Source organism: Brachyhypopomus gauderio, chromosome 18 (genome assembly GCF_052324685.1).
Source record: "Brachyhypopomus gauderio isolate BG-103 chromosome 18, BGAUD_0.2, whole genome shotgun sequence".
Classification (NCBI taxonomy): domain Eukaryota; kingdom Metazoa; phylum Chordata; class Actinopteri; order Gymnotiformes; family Hypopomidae; genus Brachyhypopomus; species Brachyhypopomus gauderio.
In genome coordinates, this window is record NC_135228.1 from 15,500,549 (window position 1) to 15,520,927 (window position 20,379).

Here is a 20,379-nt window from a genome sequence, read left to right on the forward strand (position 1 = left end):
GCCAGCTGCAGAGCAGCTCGAACCGGCGACAGCGCCTAACGTTGCCCAAGTCAGCCTTCGCGTGATAACAGTCTCTCAAAATCATCGCCATTTTCGGCACACGGTCGCCGTACACACCCTGTCACCTCACCTAATGACGTCGAGATGTACCGGATGTTCCTTTCTTCTTGACTGCATAGAACTTTAATACACCTGTGTACCGAAACCGAGACGATAGCCGTTTATATATATATACCGATATGTGTGTGTGTATATATATATATATATATATATATATATATATATATATATATATATATATATAAACTATATAACTACATGCGCATGACTGAAAACATATATATGTATATATATGTGTGTGTGTTTTCAGTCATGCGCATGTAGTTATATTTATATAACTATATATATATATATATATATATATATATATATATATATAGTTATATAACTGAATATAACTACATGCGCATATATATATATATATGTGTGTGTGTGTGTGTGTGTGTGTGTTTTCAGTCATGCGCATGTAGTTATATATATATAACTATATAACTACATGCATATATATATATATATGTGTGTGTGTGTGTGTGTGTGTGTGTGTGTGTGTGTGCGCGCGCGTGCTTTCAGTCATGCGCATGTAGTTATATTTAAGGTATTATTTATCCTTATTGTTAACCGCAGTGAGGATAAAGCCACAATATTACAACATCATCACGGTGCGCAACATTATAAAAGGTACATGTACATTTAGAAACAGTTATTGCCAGTGGGGAATTCACTCTAGAGTGAGTATTCCGTTTCATGAGGCTATCCCAGGGTTAATAGGTTCACTTCTGTACGCAAACGGCTTGGGGATGTTAAGAACAAAGGGGTATGAAAGTAACTCGGACTACTCTTCGGATAGCAAACATTTTTAAAGATTTCATGAACAATTGTGAAGCATTCCAAACTAACTTTAACTACACTTCCCAGAGTTCTTTGTCTGAATAAGAACACTTCCGCTAATACAGGAAGTGGGTCTGTTTTGGAAAGCATGAAGCGGTAAGAAATAAACACTTGATCGTATTTACCTAACCTTTTACTTCCTGATTAAATGATGCAAATACTATTTTAGATTTATACTAAGTCGTCATAAGTCATCTAAACAGCTAATTGTACATGGTTAGAAAACCAACAAGTACGTTACCTCGCTAATTTAGCTATTATAGTTAACGTTAGTAAGAGCTGAAGTGGGCCGGGGGAAGACTACCCGAAAGACTAGCTAAATCCACTGTCGCGATCTTATTGACATTTATTCAAATATTTTTTTTATTCAGTGATCTGAATGCCAAATGCAACCAAAGCAATACATTACAATCAACCACATGCACAATCATAGACTAATAATGGGTTAATGAAGCTTTCAGAGAGTGTTAGCTAGTGTCTGAGAAACAAAATTTACTATAAAACTGACAGTGATTGTACTGTCCATCTGGAATACTTAAAACTGAAATGCTTACAACAAAAACATTTAGCTGAATGTTAAAACAAAGTGACGTCTATTTAATGTATATTTTAACATGCACACAGAAGACATTGATGTTCTAAGATGGGCTTTTGATCACTTCACTCAGAGCATGTCTTTGTATACAACCATGATTGACACCCTGGAACATGCTCTTCGGCACACCTGTAATCACAAATGAAATTACCAGTGAGGTGTTCACTTCTCTTGGTTAAGCTTTCAGTATAGTTTTAATATTAATGAATTTGTTTGGAGATTTTGATTAGTTGTACTGTGATTTAATAATACTGATTATAATAATGTTGTCACTTTAAAAAACCTCTGATGGGCCATAATGCCCTGTGCTTATGGTAGTTTAGTTACTGAACTACCAATTTGTCACCTCTACAGATACACTGGCAATTATCATAGTGACCATAGCCTCATTTATTAATAACACACACATTTTGTTGGGTACACGGCAACAGGTAGCTCAAAACATTATGAAGTAAAGTACAAAGTTTTCCATTTAAAAGTGAAGCAAATTAGCGTAGATTTCTCTGAGAAAACTGAACTCAAAATTCATTATGGTTCCTGGAAATGTATAGGACATGTAAATAATACGTGTTTGGATAATCTGCTTGCTTGTTTTTGTGGGTTTATTGTTTATATGTGGTTTTTTTTGCTCCTTATTGTTTTATTTCCTTTCAAAGATATTACACGTAAATCATTTTTCAGAAGTTCACCAGCAAGTCTTGCAACCTTGTTGGGTGGAGACGTAGCATCTTGAAAGTCAGGAGGCAAACCCACATGTGTTTTTATAAATGTTTGCTGGGCTATGATTCAGGCTGAACTTATCCTTCCACTATTGTAAACATCTTAAACCCTGTAAAATTTAGGACCTGTTCCTGGATGGTGTTAATGGTGTTACATCCCACAGGGCGTTCCTTGCTAGGTTATTAGGCTATTTTCTGGGCTAGCATGGTTAGCTAAGCTAAAGTAACATTTTACCAAAGCAGATTTTAACCTATTGTCAGGCTTACAATAGTACGACATGCATACTGCTACTATTATGTATACACATGATCAAGGATTTTAAGTTCAGCAAGTCAGTACTTGAAGTCATCCTGCGAAGTTGTCAGTTAGTTAATGGGTGTGAGCGTTTTGAAGAAGGGTGGGGCAGGCAGTGTCCTGGTCCACGCCCATCTATTTAACTACTGCTTTTTTTCCTCCTGTTGTTGGATGAGGGCTGAATAACATACCAGCCTATACTAAATGGAAGTTTCTGCGTAGCACTTGAATGCAGTATAAATGAGTCTATTTAAACCTGACTAAACCTGAATTTGGAATGTATTTTGAGGGTTTGCTTTTGAGTGTCCAGCCCTTTGAAAGTCATAGGCAATTAGCCACACCCTGTTAGTCCATTAGTGAGGCCTTTCGTGTTTCCTCCTCAAAACGCCACTGCTTCCCCTCTTTCCACATTCATTCTCTCTGATGCCCTCTGCAGGGTTGCCCGTCGAGCTTGTGACGACGGCCCCGTCCCCGAGGAGCAGGAGACCGAGGGCCAGCGGCAGCTCCACAGCCTTCTTCTTCAGCAGCTCCACACGGACGTCGACATCGACCGGTAACCCGGGCAAAGCCACCGTTTAACCGTAGCCACACAGTGTAGAATCAGAACCCGTTAAATGACACCCAGAGCTGGGGTGGGATGGGGGTGTGAGACTCTGGACCGCTTTCATTTGACTGGACCGAATATGCCCCCCCCCATAAACTGAGCTATATCTAATAGCACTACAAAAGTGCACAGTACACAAAACCCATAGCAAGACCACAGTTCCTTCATGTTTGCACAGTAATGTTTATATTTTACAGCAACACCCAAATCCATGTTCCTAGAGTGCCAAACCCACCCTAGTGTTTATTCTGTGTGTGCAAATGTAAAAACCCCCTAACGTGCACGTGTGACAGCATGCTGGACGTGTACCTACAGCCGTCTTTTCCCTGTTCCCCCCCCCCCCCCCCCCCCCCCCCCCCCCCCAGTTGCGTAGCGAAAAAGAAATGTTTCGCCCCAGCTACGGTGTACAAGCCCTTCGGGGAACAAGCAGCAGGCGTGCGCAGCCTCACCCAGTTCCAGGCGCTGCAGGACGGGGAGCAGGAGCTGGCCGGCCTGCGAGAGCTGGGCCTCACCGACGCCGAGATCCAACTGTGGAGGAGCAAGGACCGGCCCGAGAGCGGGAAGGTGGGCCGCCGCTAGCGTTCGCCCGCTGGGGTGTTTTTTATTTGTTTTTCGAGTAATGTTACACGCCGTGGGGGACGCGGTTTTATGTGTAGTTCTCCGCCGTCTCCTCGTAGGGACAGGGGGTGCGCGTCGCTCCGGAGGCACGGGACGAGCGGCTGCGGGTCATCGAGGACAAGATGGCGGCTCGGGCGGAGCTGCTCGCGCGCCCCCAGCGCTTCTCCGCTAGCCGGGCCCTTTCACGGCGGGAGATGGAGATCGAGAGGGCGCTCTTCCATGGCAACGACCGCTGTAGCTTCCTTACTGCCCTCTACCATCAAGGTTAGACAAACCATACGTGGAGCAGCGATTTCTACAGTGATATTTGACTTAAATATTATTACAGTAAGGTTATTAACATTAACATTAATCATTGACATTAATGATATTAACGGTGTTTGGAATTTGCCTTCTTTTTCCTGTTTTATTTGTAGAGGAAGATTCACAAAATGGCCAGCAGGGGGCAACGTCCTGTAACCCAGTGGATACATTATATAGAGACTTACTCAAAGACCAGCCGAAAGACTCTGATACGTTGGTGGTCTCCCATGAAGCAGTACCTTCAAATAGACCTGATTTGTCAAACACAGACATCATTCATCACCATTCAACTCTTAAAGGCACAGAACCTGATCAGTCACGTAGTGAAGACACTATGTCTTCTAGCCACATACTTCAGCCAGCCATTGGCAAGAACAGTCAGACGCACTCCCTAAATCAAGGGAAATGCAGCGGATTGGCCGCTTCACAGAAAATAGCAGTAAACCAGCCAATTGGACATCTGACTGCTTTTCCTGGGCAGCATCAGGAAAGTCCAGTGGCGGTCAGCGGTAGGATAGAGGAGATTTCGGATGATGAGATCGCAACCAATCGGGAGACGGAAGAGGGCATCAGGAGAATTTCACGCTTTCGCAACTACCAGCGTGGAGAGCCATCTAATGTAGGTTTTTGAAGCTGTGTGTGTGTTTATAAATAAAAACACATTTTTTTTGTTTGTCTTTGTTTTTGTTTTCAGTGATTGTTGTTTTTCCATTGCCTCTTTCACAATATTCAACATTGCAGTTGCTAATCTGCTCACATTAGCAGCACATTAGCAGGAGTGTGTTTTTTATTTTTGATTTCGACTCGGTTCCGCAGTTGTTAGCAATTCAGTGTGTGATTCCTTTAGAACAGTTACCATGCATAACTTCACTGGTTGCTGCACAGGTGCTGTGTGTGAAGAACATGACCCCTCGGGCCACTCTAGCCCAGCTGGTGTCCCTCTTCTCCAGGTTTCAGCAGAGGGACGCACAGCCAGTCCTGTACCGCCTGCTCACGGGAAGACTCAAGGGTCAGGCCTTCATCACGTTCTCTGGTAGGAGAGGTTGGCCATCACCTTACTAACACTAACCTTCAAATGTAGGAATCTTCTAAAGTGATGTTTTTAAGTGAAGCAATCAGCTTGGATCCATTTCTCTGTGCAGGTTTTCTACGTGCATGTGTATTCATGTATAGGTGCACATTATTAGTCATTATACAGGAGCTCTTATATTTCTCTGATTAACATATGGAATGCAAAAAAGGCAATTTGTAATGTATAATTTCTCATGTATTATACAATGAGAATTACAGACAATTAGACAAACAATTAGACAAACAAACAAATCACAACCTGATTGTTGTAATGTCTTTGCCCTAAAATTGGATCATGGCATTGATCTAGGGGGGTTTCACACTAAAGTCTTTTGCCCCAGGGCCGCATGCTTTGCCTGTTTCATATGTTGAACAGTGTGAATGCTGCATTTGTGTCTAGAAGCAGTACACAGTACAGAGTACAGGTCCTGTGTTTGTGTGTAGAACAGTACACAGTACAGGTCCTGTGTTTGTGTGAAGAACAGTACACAGTACAGGTCCTGTGTTTGTGTGTAGAACAGTACACAGTACAGGTCCTGTATTTGTGTGTAGAACAGTACAGAGTACAGGTCCTGTGTTTGTGTGTAGAACAGTACACAGTACAGGTCCTGTGTTTGTGTGTAGAACAGTACACAGTACAGGTCCTGTGTTTGTGTGTAGAACAGTACACAGTACAGGTCCTGTATTTGTGTGTAGAACAGTACACAGTACAGGTCCTGTGTTTGTGTGTAGAACAGTACACAGTACAGGTCCTGTGTTTGTGTGTAGAACAGTACACAGTACAGGTCCTGTGTTTGTGTGTAGAACAGTACACAGTACAGGTCCTGTGTTTGTGTGTAGAACAGTACACAGTACAGGTCCTGTGTTTGTGTGTAGAACAGTACAGAGTACAGGTCCTGTGTTTGTGTGTAGAACAGTACACAGTACAGAGTACAGGTCCTGTGTTTGTGTGTAGAACAGTACACAGTACAGGTCCTGTGTTTGTGTGTAGAACAGTACACAGTACAGGTCCTGTATTTGTGTGTAGAACAGTACACAGTACAGGTCCTGTGTTTGTGTGTAGAACAGTACACAGTACAGGTCCTGTGTTTGTGTGTAGAACAGTACACAGTACAGAGTACAGGTCCTGTGTTTGTGTGTAGAACAGTACACAGTACAGGTCCTGTGTTTGTGTGTAGAACAGTACACAGTACAGGTCCTGTGTTTGTGTGTAGAACAGTACAGAGTACAGGTCCTGTGTTTGTGTGAAAAACAGTACACAGTACAGGTCCTGTGTTTGTGTGTAGAACAGTACAGAGTACAGGTCCTGTGTTTGTGTGTAGAACAGTACACAGTACAGAGTACAGGTCCTGTGTTTGTGTGTAGAACAGTACACAGTACAGGTCCTGTGTTTGTGTGTAGAACAGTACACAGTACAGGTCCTGTGTTTGTGTGTAGAACAGTACACAGTACAGGTCCTGTGTTTGTGTGTAGAACAGTACAGAGTACAGGTCCTGTGTTTGTGTGTAGAACAGTACACAGTACAGGTCCTGTGTTTGTGTGTAGAACAGTACACAGTACAGGTCCTGTGTTTGTGTGTAGAACAGTACACAGTACAGGTCCTGTGTTTGTGTGTAGAACAGTACAGAGTACAGGTCCTGTGTTTGTGTGAAGAACAGTACACAGTACAGGTCCTGTGTTTGTGTGTAGAACAGTACAGAGTACAGGTCCTGTGTTTGTGTGTAGAACAGTACAGAGTACAGGTCCTGTGTTTGTGTGAAGAACAGTACAGAGTACAGGTCCTGTGTTTGTGTGTAGAACAGTACAGAGTACAGGTCCTGTGTTTGTGTGTAGAACAGTACACAGTACAGGTCCTGTGTTTGTGTGTAGAACAGTACAGAGTACAGGTTCTGTGTTTGTGTGTAGAACAGTACACAGTACAGGTCCTTTGTTTGTGTGTAGAACAGTACACAGTACAGGTCCTGTGTTTGTGTGTAGAACAGTACAGAGTACAGGTCCTGTGTTTGTGTGAAGAACAGTACACAGTACAGGTCCTGTGTTTGTGTGTAGAACAGTACACAGTACAGGTCCTGTGTTTGTGTGTAGAACAGTACAGAGTACAGGTCCTGTGTTTGTGTGTAGAACAGTACAGAGTACAGGTCCTGTGTTTGTGTGAAGAACAATACAGAGTACAGGTCCTGTGTTTGTGTGTAGAACAGTACAGAGTACAGGTCCTGTGTTTGTGTGTAGAACAGTACACAGTACAGGTCCTGTGTTTGTGTGTAGAACAGTACACAGTACAGGTCCTGTATTTGTGTGTAGAACAGTACACAGTACAGGTCCTGTGTTTGTGTGTAGAACAGTACACAGTACAGGTCCTGTGTTTGTGTGTAGAACAGTACACAGTACAGAGTACAGGTCCTGTGTTTGTGTGTAGAACAGTACACAGTACAGGTCCTGTGTTTGTGTGTAGAACAGTACACAGTACAGGTCCTGTGTTTGTGTGTAGAACAGTACAGAGTACAGGTCCTGTGTTTGTGTGAAAAACAGTACACAGTACAGGTCCTGTGTTTGTGTGTAGAACAGTACAGAGTACAGGTCCTGTGTTTGTGTGTAGAACAGTACACAGTACAGAGTACAGGTCCTGTGTTTGTGTGTAGAACAGTACACAGTACAGGTCCTGTGTTTGTGTGTAGAACAGTACACAGTACAGGTCCTGTGTTTGTGTGTAGAACAGTACACAGTACAGGTCCTGTGTTTGTGTGTAGAACAGTACAGAGTACAGGTCCTGTGTTTGTGTGTAGAACAGTACACAGTACAGGTCCTGTGTTTGTGTGTAGAACAGTACACAGTACAGGTCCTGTGTTTGTGTGTAGAACAGTACACAGTACAGGTCCTGTGTTTGTGTGTAGAACAGTACAGAGTACAGGTCCTGTGTTTGTGTGAAGAACAGTACACAGTACAGGTCCTGTGTTTGTGTGTAGAACAGTACAGAGTACAGGTCCTGTGTTTGTGTGTAGAACAGTACAGAGTACAGGTCCTGTGTTTGTGTGAAGAACAGTACAGAGTACAGGTCCTGTGTTTGTGTGTAGAACAGTACAGAGTACAGGTCCTGTGTTTGTGTGTAGAACAGTACACAGTACAGGTCCTGTGTTTGTGTGTAGAACAGTACAGAGTACAGGTTCTGTGTTTGTGTGTAGAACAGTACACAGTACAGGTCCTTTGTTTGTGTGTAGAACAGTACACAGTACAGGTCCTGTGTTTGTGTGTAGAACAGTACAGAGTACAGGTCCTGTGTTTGTGTGAAGAACAGTACACAGTACAGGTCCTGTGTTTGTGTGTAGAACAGTACACAGTACAGGTCCTGTGTTTGTGTGTAGAACAGTACAGAGTACAGGTCCTGTGTTTGTGTGTAGAACAGTACAGAGTACAGGTCCTGTGTTTGTGTGAAGAACAATACAGAGTACAGGTCCTGTGTTTGTGTGTAGAACAGTACAGAGTACAGGTCCTGTGTTTGTGTGTAGAACAGTACACAGTACAGGTCCTGTGTTTGTGTGTAGAACAGTACAGGTCCTGTGTTTGTGTGTAGAACAGTACACAGTACAGGTCCTGTGTTTGTGTGTAGAACAGTACACAGTACAGGTCCTGTGTTTGTGTGTAGAACAGTACAGAGTACAGGTCCTGTGTTTGTGTGTAGAACAGTACAGAGTACAGGTCCTGTGTTTGTGTGTAGAACAGTACAGAGTACAGGTCCTGTGTTTGTGTGTAGAACAGTACACAGTACAGGTCCTGTGTTTGTGTGTAGAACAGTACAAGTCCTCAGGTCCCCTGAAGTTGTTCCTCAGGAGTTCAAGCGATGTGGTCCACAGTACATATGGAAGCCTGTGAGGTTCCCTGCGTGAGATGCCACGTGTGAAGTGGAATGATTGGTTCATTTTGTGACGTGACTGCTTTGATTCAGCCCATCAGCCCTTTACAAGTTTCGTGATGGCGGGAGAAGAACTGGAGTGTTTCATATAGGCCAGCAGCTGTATAGCAGTCCCACATTATCACTATTATGTGGTTTATTATGTGGTTTATTATGCCGTTTCAAGGGTATGGCTAATGAAAGCACACTTTTATAGGACGGGGGAATGTTACTGTGATAATCTCACCTTTGTGGAGTAGGTGCATGATCTGAGAGCACAGCGGGAAATGTCCGTGCCTTCCTGCACGACTCGAAGCTTCGTGATGTATAGTGGAATGCCGTGGGTACAAAGAACTGTTCATCAGAACTTGGGTGCTTGTGTCCAAGGAAAAAAAAACTAGAAAACAGATTAACTTGGTGTCCAACATTTTTGCAAACCAGCACAGAGAAAAGTCAAACGTGGAACTGCTCAACCGATCCACAGTTCAGATGGAAACGTCTGTGTGAACGCAAACCGCCGACCAGCCCCTTCCGTAAACGAGCCCAGAATCGGTCCTGGGTGCAGAACGAAGTATTCAAGACAAATGGAAAACTGCACTGAATCTACTTTTAATGCCATTTTGAAATACAGTACTCTGGATGAAATCTGAGTAGATGTTGCATTTGACACCCTCCAGAGGTCACACACATGAATGCAGCACACATCACTGTAATTCCCTACACATCAAGAATACTAGATCAACTGTCTGTTTACACTCCTAAAGACGCTCCTAAAGACTTTGGGTGTAGTTTAGAAAAGCGATGCATGGCCTGAGATATGCGGTAGGGTGAATTGCATTCACATACGCATTTTGCATTTAGTCGTGATATGATAAATGCTCCATAATGTAAACAAAAAAAAACTACAGAAAAGGAGCATTGTGAGGAGCAACAGATTTTGATGTTTTCTATGTCTTAGAAACTTTATCTTCCATAGTAATCCTAACCCGTAATTGACTCTTATTTTGCAGATATAGAAACTGCAGGAATGGCCTTGGAAAGGTTGAATGGGTACAGGCTGCTGGACAAGCCACTCGTGATTGAGTTTGGCCGAGAGAGGAAAGCTCCAAACGGCGGGAACTGTTCTGGGGACTCCAGTGCAGCCGCAGCACACGAGCCTGAAGATCAAGAACTCCACAAGGACTAAAAGGACTCCAGAGCATTTCATTTATCATTCTGAAATCGCGAAGGCATAACATGCTATAAATGTCATTCTCTGTGTTAATAAAACACGTCATGTAGATATGGTAAATATGTCGGCGTCTTTCTGCAAATGATCTCAGGGGAATTTGTCCATCGTGCTGGGCTAAGAGTTCTTTCTGGTTAGTTTTAAGTGGTGTTTTTTCCATTTACCAGCAGAGGTCGCTGTGTTCCACCTGTCTCGTGGCCTTGAGCGCAGTGAATACTGAGAACGGGGAAGTCGATGTGCTTGATCAACAGGATGGAGAAAAAAAAACCTGCCTTGTTTACAGGAACATTTTTTCTCACGGAGTCACCCATCTAAAATCAATCCATTTGATTTCGGAGCTGTGCTTCACAATCTAGCAATGTCAGTCGTTTACTATGCTAAAGAAATGTCATAATGTGCTGTCGTTTCTAAAGAATGTTTAAGACCAATAATAAGTATAATCGGGACTGAGGCATTTCCAGTGTTTGATGATCTCGCTGCAACCTTTAATAAAATGTTATATCAGTGCTATAAGGCTCTTAGCTGTAGCTCTTAGAGCTACAAAGAGCCATGATGTTACACAGTTCATCTATTTAACCTTAATCTAATCAAACTAGCTAATAACGACGTTTTAATGTTGCTCCAGCAACCTGTGCTATGTTGGTGTTTTTTTACTTTGTTTTTTGTCCATATAGGATTATAGTAGCTGTGGTTGAACTGATGTTACTGGTTATGTACGCTTGCAAATCCACCAGAGAAATAACTTAATCTCCTTTATTAATAACATTAAAACAGTTATCTTGTGCTGTTTTAGAAAAAACAAACTGACAACCTAATATGATGTCAAATTTTCTGTATTAATACAAAATGCATGGTGTTACAAAAAAATTTTGCATTTATACATTTTTGTCACAAAATTCTGAAGTCAAAAACATTTTAGCTAAACAATTTCTTACAGACACTTGTTTAACAGCCAAATGGGGCATTGGGTAACTCTAGCTCTGTGTATTTACACAGAGAAGTCCCAAGGCACAGTTGCACAGCTGAACTGAAAAGTATTGATTAGTTTTATTTACAGATTCAGCATTAAATGTCACAGTGTTGTTCTTTATAAAGGGGGAGAAATTCATTTGCCCATTTTTCCTTTCATATATCCATTTATGTGTGCCCTAAATTGTTAGCCACAGACAGAATCATTTTTACAGTCAATCCAATCCAGTCAATCCTTTTTTTACACATTGGCTCAAAAGAGTGACCGGAACCAAGTCTAGAAATATCTTCAGACGTATCCGGTAACGTCGTAGCTGGCTGTCGGATTCTGCCGTGCTGGTTTCCTCGAGCCCTGAGCAGCAGTGGTGGAGTGGCTACTGGTGCTGATCTGGCTGGCCAGGGTCTGGTTCTTGTTCGTTGGGTTCAGGGTGATGCCAGTCGGGCGGTGGGGCATGGAGTGAGAACCCCCACGGGCTACACCGCTGGTGCCCGTGCGGTCGGGGTAGGGGTAACCTCCGGCATGGCGCCTGAAACGCCGACTCCCATCCGGGTCATCGCAGCAGGACGTGCTCAGCAGACCTCCCCCTATCAGGGACAAGATGGAGGAAGCCAGGCCTACGTACAAGCAGCTGCCAATCTCAAACTTGAGGCTGTCGGGCACATTAAAGTAATAGAAGTTCTGCACCACCTCATGGGTCTTCCAAGACACAGGGATGAGAGACAGGAGGCCAGCCGCCAGGAAGAAGCCCCCCCCGACTCCGGCCACCTTGGTCTTGGCCGCGGATCCGTCCATGCACACGGTGCACTGCATCCCCACACTAGACACGAGACAGGCCATGATGGAGAAGATGACGGAGATGACCATCATGGCCCGGGCCGCCTGCATGTCGGCCCGCAGGCCCAGGATGGTGTTGTAGGTCTCGCACTGGAAGGCACCGGTGCTCTGGTGGACACATTCCATCCACAGGCCCTTCATGCTGTCCACGGCGGTGACGATGTTGGAGCCGATGTGGGCAGAGATTTCCCAGTAGGGCAGCAGGGTTGCCACCAAGTTCCCAATCATACCCAGAATGCCCAGGAAAAAGCCCATAATCTCTAGTGCAATGGTGGCCATCACCAAGCAGCGTACCGCACACAGCGGCCCCCTCACACAGCAGCTCCCCTCACAGCGCCACACAAGCCGACGTCTGCTCACTGAAAACAGATAATGACCTCCACTAGTCAGCTACCTTCTTCATATGTTAAAGACTCAAAAAACAAGAAAATAAAAGGTAGGTCTACGAGTCGCTTTGTCTATATGTGGTGGACTGTGTGCTCTCTGTGTTCCTGCTCTCATGTGTCTAAATACTGGAAGCTTCCACAGCTTACGTATCAGGCACACACAGTAGAATGAGTTAAAGATTCACCTTTGCTGCCTTCACAAAGCCAAGGCCACTGACAGGAGGACAAGGCCAGTCTCAGCAGGCCAGCAGGTTTCCCCTTTGTCAGGATATATATAGTTTTTTATCATTTGGTGGAAACTTAAACTTGAGATAACTGATTAATGTTATCCAGACAGTTTTGTAATTAGAACATTTTATCATTACTCTATAATTTAATTAAAGAGCACATTAAAACAGCTCACTGCTATTGGAATATTGCAAGATTGCAAGATGTTTCACACTTAAAAGTGAAATGGATAATGATGAAGTAAAATGAACAGGCTACAATAAAAATATATCATACAGTAAAACACAACAATATAGTGGAATTAAAGTACAATGCTGCTGTTAGGTTATTTATAATATCCACTATAAAATGTGTATAATAAGCCAAACAGAACATTTTGTTCACTCGATTCACTGCTATGGATGTTTTAGCCTAAATGTGCCAACCCATATAAACAAGTCAATTTCCCTTCCATCTCCTTCTCTCTCTCTCTCTCTCTCTCTCTCTCACACACACACACACACACACACACACACTCACACACACTTACCAATGTAATCTCATTCTTTTAGTTTGATTCCAAATGATGATAGCTAGGATTCTGTTGCTGGGACAGTTATGGTTCCATGCAGGGTGCGCCTGTGAGCATGCATAGTTTAGACTGGTTTAGACTTGATCCTAATCTAACCAAATCTCTGCTCACATGTCGCCAATGCAGTAATGAGATTAAAATGTAATCCAGCATCTGCTTCCTCTGACTGAATGAGTGGGCCAACAGTCGGCACCAGGTTTTAGCAGTAAACACACCACTTCTCCACATCCTGCATGTTTTTACTTGATGCTGTACCTCATAACACCATTACACTTGAGGGTTATAATTACACCAATACAAGTAACTATAGGGAACTATAGGGAACCGGTGTGTGAGTATATTTAGGAGAATTTGATGTCTCGGCTGGTTCAAATAAAATGAAGACGGTAACTCCCTGATCGTTAAATAAAACAATACAAACAATTGGTCAAAGTCCCTTTTTAAATCAAAACACACTAATCACTCTTATATGCTTCTTGTCTCTAGAGGTTGCTATTGTGCACTTTAATAATCTAAAATGCATATTCTTTATGCAATTAACCATTCTCAAACTATTTTCACTGGCTCTGGATACTGTGAGGTCATCTTCCACTGTTATCTTCTTTCAGTCAGCTGTGTTACATTTAAACTGTTTTGCCACTTAGCCACTTTGTTGGTCCGGTCTTATAAGTTTGAGTGATAGTGATGCATAGTATTTCATATAATATTCATATAATATAATATTCATATATATTTCATATAAGAGTTCTCCATTGAGGTCAGCATAGCGCTATTTATATGCTATCACAATGTTTTATAAACGAATAACAGTTATTTTAGACACCATAACTAGTGAATCCTTAATGTTTGGGTTTGTAACCCCATCGAACCACGAATGTTCATAATGTATCTGAGAGTGAGTCAAAATGTGTTCAGTTGGTAATTGTATGTTTGGGTTGGCTTTGGATTAGAGGTGCTGCTGTGGGAATTGTGATCTTGACCTCACACACGGGGATGGAGGTGCCAGCAGAGAGAGTGGAAGAACAGAGAGGGTGAGAGAAGTGTGCCTACAGAGGTGTGAGGGATGGTGTCGTCCCTACGCCTCCCCAAATGAAGCCGGAGGTGCTGAGAGACACACTACAGCACGGCCTGAAAGTCCCTGCCAGAATTCCCACATCAGCACCTATGTGTGTTATGTGTTACCTTTGACCCTAACACAAAGGTACATGTGCTCTTACTTTGTGTGTGTGACTGCAAAAAGGAATGTTTTGCATCAAAACGATGCACTTTTTTCCAAGAAAATTAACCCTCTGGTCCAGTAACTTTTCTATGGATGAGAGGTTCGAGGAGTTCTAGTCTCTCACTATTGGACCTAAGCTGCTGTTGTAACAAGTATAATGAAGTGACTGCTATAGGAATACAATGTATCTACTGGTTGTACCTGGCTGTATGTATCATGCTCGTTGTTCTTGGGTACTCCCAGTACTCTCCTGAGTTTTTCCTCATATATTTTATACTTTATGGATAATAAATAGGACAATAGATCTTGTGGGATATCTTGGAGTCTGCTGGATAGTTTGGTGGTAAAATGAGATACTAAGCATATCTCAAATATTCAAGAAACCCTGGAGATCTCTGTTTTGTAACTGGACCCAGTGATCTTAGATTAGGTGTGAATTAAGGGCTTAGAAGCTGGAAAGTTGGAAGCTTCCCAGGACAGAGAAGGTTCTTTAGATGGTCTACATGTCTTGTTGAATTTTCTTAACAGGCTTATATGAAAGAAAATGAGGGAAAATGTACAGTAGTGCACTGTATGAATCTGCTAGTGGCTTTAACAAATACAGCCTGCTTCTATATATGTATATATATATATACATGTAATGGGATCATGAAGAACTATGACCCTAATGGTGAAAATGTGTTTGCTTGGTGAAAATGAGTCATAAGGTCAAATAGAACCGCGTCCCACTGGATGCCGATACTACATATTTTTTCGTCTGACCTCAGCCCCCTGTGTGACCTTATGGTCTCAGGGTGCAGTGGTGATCTGTGCACCGATCCCTCCAATCCTGTTCCTCTTCACCAGGCCTCACACCTCTGGTCTCATTTGGGGAGGTGCAGGGATGACACCAGCCCTCACACCTCCGTAGGCACACTCACCCTCTGGTACTGTGCTACACGTACCACAGTCTATGTAGCAGAGTCTGCAGACCATTTCCCACCCCAGCACCTCCACATACACACACACACACACACACACACACACACTGGCCTCTTATTGAACTATACACAATGACCTAATGTGCGTAGTAAAGATAATAAAGATACCAAAGTAACTTTGAGTAATTATGAGTCTCTGAAACAACCAAGTTTAGGCAAAGGAAGTGCATGATTGGCGTTCTCATGGGTAGATTGTTTCTAACTATAATCATGAGTCTTATAATAATGCTGGAACTAAACAGCTGACAAAGAGTTCTGATGTGGAGACTAACCTCCATATGTTTCATAAATCTAGCTTCCAAATATTCACAATCATAGCTATTTGGAGCCAAAACAAGGACGCTTGTGTGTTCTGTTAGGATTGAATAGTCAGTACGGTGTCAATGGCTTCTAGCTTTATTATATTTCACCGACTGACCTTGTGTGATCTCAGACTCCCATAGCCCCTTTCCATCAATGAGGAACGGGTTCCGTTCCGGTTTGCGCACCTAATTTTGAACCGTTCAACGCACTTCCACCAGAATAAATAGGTTCCAGAACCTGAAAAGATTGTTCCCAGCTGTAAAGAGTAGTAGGTTCTTCGGTGCAAACTGTGACGACATGCGGGTCCATGTCAGTTTGTTGAGGAAAGAGTTATCGTGCAGTTATCGAGTTGGACGGGGTCATTTTCCAGTGCATTATGTTGCGTTTGATGGTGTGCTACTTAACAGTCCAGCAACCCAGTGGGGTACTGAATCCAGCTACAGAAATGCTAGAAGCTGACCCTGTATCTCCACCCACACTGACCAGTACTGATGTTAGGCTCTTAACATTAAGTCTTGTATTAATATTAAGTAGTATTAATGTAGTATTAATATATTTCCACAACTATTTAAATGTAAAAAGTGGACCAGTTCTCTGAATAGCAACAAGGTTCTTAGAATCTTGATCCTGAATGGAATTTGTTTCTTATTGGTGGGAAAGGTCTATGAGTGTCCATGGCTTCTCTTTGTGGTGCCCCTGGTTGAACCCATTCCTCTTCACTGGTCTCACACCTTGGGCCTCATTTGGAGAGGTGCAGGGCTGACACCAGCCTCTCCACCTCTCCGCTCCGCTAGCTTCGCAGACTCTGCGGAAACATTCCCACGCCTGCACCTAGACACTCTGACCTGGACACAAACACTGACCTCTTACTGACCTCACCTTATATGGAATTTGGAATAAACATGAACTGAAAATGATATTGTAGTTATGTTACTCTTTGAAGATGTTTAAAGATGTTTCCTTCAAATGTAATATCAGTGGCAGTATATTAGGATTCTTTCTTTTTGCAAGTCGTCATCACCAGTTTTGACTACTTGAAGCCAGCATAACTATTTTCTAATGTGTATTCTAATGAAAGTAGTTATACTGTATGTCTTAAAAAACCATTGACCTCGCCATTTAATGAAATGCATTAACCCACTTTGAAAGGCAACACAATGTTTGTGTGTCATATGACCAAGAAGATGCTGTACATGCTGATGTATTAAAAAGCTTTTTTGGAATGGGACCATGTTGTCCTGCTCAGCAAATTAAAATGTCCATTAGAACTCGATCTTCTAGGTTCCCTGGCCACAGATTGCACATATTGTAGCTAGTATTCTCATCTGGGAGAACTGTTCTTGTATTTATCATTCATTATAACAAAATTTGTCTTTCTAGTCTCATTGCTGATGTGTTGATCTGTGGAGTGACCCTGCCAAACTCATTCCTCTTCACCAGGTCTAACACCTCTGGTCTCATTTGGGGAGGTGCAGGGATGACACCAGCCCTCACACCTCCGTAGGCACACTTCTCTCACCCTCTCTGCTGTGCTAGTCTCTCCACTGGCACCCAGTCACACTCAGAACATGTAGAAGAGTCTGCAGAATCGTTCCCACCCCTGCACCTACACACTCTGATCTGGGCACAAATCCTGACCTTTAACTGACCTATGCATAGTTACAGTTACTCACTATATACAGTGGCAAGAAAATGTATGTGAACCTTTTGAAATTACCTTGTTTTCTGCATTAATTAGTCAAAGTCAAGTCAATTCCCAAGTATAGATAAAAACAATGTGCTTAACCAAATACCACACAAAAATCTTAATAATTCATGTCTTTATTGAACATTCATAGTGCTGGTGGAAAAAGTAAGTGAACCCTTGAATTTAATAAGTGATCGAACCTCTTTGGCAACAATAACCTCCAACAAGCATTTCGGGCAGCTGCTGATCAGACTTGAACAAGGTTCAGGAGGAATTTTAGACCATTCTTCCTTACAGAACTGTTAAATTCTTAGGATGTCTGGTGTGATCAGCTGTCTTGAGGTCATTCCAGAGCATACTCTATCTATTAGATTCAGGTCTGGACTCTGAATAGGCCACTCCAAAAGGTGGATTTTCCCTTTTAAAGCCATTCTATAGTAGATTTACTTCGATGTTTAGGGTCATTGTCCTGTTCATCTGAGCTTCAGATGGCGGACAGCCACTCTGATATTATTCTGTAGCATACCTTGATAAACTTGAGAATTAATTTTCTTCTCAATGATAGCAAGCAGTCCAGGTCATGAAGCAGAAAAGCAGCTCCAAATCATGATGCTCCCACCACCATACTTCACCACTAGGATGATGTTTTCATGTTGGTATGCAGAGCCCTTTTTACATCATATGTAGTAATGTGTATTCTTCCCAAACATCCCTGGATTCATCTGCCCACAAAACATTTTCCCAGTAGCATTGTGGAGTGTCAAGGTACTCTGGCAGACTTCAGATTTGCAGTGATGTATTTTTGGGTAAGCAGCAGCTTCTTCAATGGCGTGCTGCCATAGACATCATGCCTGTTCAATGATTTGTGTATGGTAGACTCATGAACAGAGATGTTAACCAGTTTCAATGATTCCCTCAAACCATTTGCTGTTACTCTAGGGTTCCTATATTATCTCTCTGTGTATTCTGGACTATGCTTTTGGAGTCAATTTCTGGGGAGAGTAGCCACAGTACTAAATCGTCTCCAGTTGTAGACAATTTGTCTAACCATGCACTGGTCAATACTTAAAGTCTTGGAGATTACTTTGTAAGTTTTATGCAAATTAACAATTCTTGATCATTTAGAGATCTCTTTTTTGTGAGCCATGGTTCACTTCAGCAGATGTGAATAGCAAACTCAAAAAGTTTGTATGTCTTTTATTAGTCAAAGTAGCTATAAACCAGCACTGTAAATGTTTAATGGATGTGTCCAATGTGTCCACGAAGTGTGTTACAGATATAAAATATTATAATTGTGAGGTATTAGGTTAAGCATATTGAGTTTGTCTATACTTGGGATCAGATAACATTTTACGACCAATTAATGCAGAAAACCTGGTAATTTCAAAGAGTTCACATACATTTTCTTTTCATTGTATGCTTTCATTATGTCTATTAAAGTACCATGTCTGTTTACTAAAGTAGCATGTTTGTTGATTCTTGTTGTTTGTTGTCTACACTACATTACGTTTCTGCCCCTTTCCACAGCAGCTCTTTAAAGGCTCCCATACACACCTTCATATGACATGAAGTATTATCTACTTCTTTTCAAAACAAATATAGCTTGGTCACGTATGAAGGGGTATGTAGAGGCCAGGGCCGGCGCCACGGGGGGGCGAATGGGGGCGTCGCCCCCTCAGGCGAGGTGTCCCGCCCCCTCAATGTAAAAAATAAGACCCATTTATTTTACAAAAATCGCTACATGGTGCCCCCTCGGCCGCTCGACAATCGTTACAGGCACCGCTCAACAACTTACGTTCGCCACCCCCCCCCCCCCCCCCCCCCGCTCATAAACTTACATTCGCCCCCCCGAAATTTTCTGACACCCCCTCACTGTATATGTTCTGGCGCCGGCCCTGGTAGAGGCGAACCAAATTCTTGCCTCTTCGTGACTCTGCAAAAGAACCAAATCAATGTCTCACTGGATTACACGTTTTAGAAGTGTAGCAGAGATTGACCCTACCATCCTGCTTCTTGTAATGGAAGCACCCAAACCCCCCCAAGTAACAGTGGCCAGGCTTGAAGTCCACAATGTCCCTGAGGAGTGACCCTGCCGAACTCATTCCTCTTCACCAGGTCTAACACATCTGGTCTCATTTGGGGAGGTGCAGGGATGACACCAGCCCTCACACCTCCGTAGGCACACTTCTCTCACCCTCTCTGCTCCGCTAGTCTCTCCACAGTCACACTCAGTACATGTAGAAGAGGCAGCACCAATCCCACTGCTGCACCTACACACTCTGACCTGGGCACACACACTGACCTCTTATTGACCTGATATAGAATATTAGCTCTAACTGAAACCTCTATTTTTCTGTCTTAGGTTTAATTATGTGTATTATGGTGGGAGTCACATTATAATATTTGGTTTAGAGACAGCAGTTGATTAATATCCTGCATTCCAACTTTCAGCCAAGATAACCACAACTACTTGGTAAACTATAAGAGAGAAAGATAGATGGACAGAACAGAGCGCTTAGTAGCAAGAAATTCTTCATTAAGGTAAATTCCCAGTGCAATTATTTTCATAACCCTTCTCAGAAGTATTTCAGTAGAATTTAGGAATAGCTTAATAGCGTGTGTTCACAGTGTGTTGCTTTAGTATTCTTTTGTTTTAGCATCTTTGACACATATTTTATTATGATTATCTTAATTACTGATATCTTCTTCTTCTTTCGGCTATTCCCGTTTAGGGGTCACCACAGCGGATCTTAATTACTGATATAGTGTCTATTAAAGGATGAGTTTTTCCTTCCTGAGCTCTTGACAGACTGTACTGTTGTGAAAGCCATGCTACTGTTCTAGTGCTAATACCTAGTGCATGAGAAAGTTGCTATAAGCAAAGTAATTTTAAATGTGATTTTAGGCCAATGGTGGAGTAGATGGCATTGTTCC

At 42.6% G+C, this 20,379-nt stretch overlaps 2 protein-coding genes across 3 annotated transcripts; one reads left to right on the forward strand and one right to left on the reverse strand.

The window, feature by feature from the left end:
* Positions 1-631: 631 nt before the first annotated feature.
* rbm41 (RNA binding motif protein 41) lies at positions 632-10,321 on the forward strand. Of its 2 annotated transcripts, none has more exons than XM_076980237.1 (7): positions 632-1,044; positions 2,994-3,110; positions 3,527-3,725; positions 3,839-4,043; positions 4,196-4,701; positions 4,968-5,124; positions 10,050-10,321. In XM_076980237.1, exons 1-7 carry the CDS (start codon positions 1,037-1,039, stop codon positions 10,223-10,225), a joined length of 1,368 nt encoding a protein of 455 aa, XP_076836352.1. In that variant the 5' UTR covers positions 632-1,036; the 3' UTR covers positions 10,226-10,321. The 2 variants fall into 2 exon arrangements, with proteins under 2 accessions (XP_076836352.1, XP_076836351.1); XM_076980236.1 differs by having other exon boundaries at positions 993-1,044; positions 4,968-5,115.
* An 823-nt stretch (positions 10,322-11,144) lies between these two features.
* cldn2 (claudin 2) lies at positions 11,145-13,318 on the reverse strand. The gene is made up of 2 exons (XM_076980238.1): positions 13,215-13,318; positions 11,145-12,430 (listed from the first exon to the last, which is right to left on the reverse strand). The coding sequence occupies exon 2, from the start codon at positions 12,348-12,350 to the stop codon at positions 11,526-11,528; it is 825 nt and encodes a 274-aa protein (XP_076836353.1). The 5' UTR covers positions 12,351-12,430; positions 13,215-13,318; the 3' UTR covers positions 11,145-11,525.
* Positions 13,319-20,379: the final 7,061 nt, after the last annotated feature.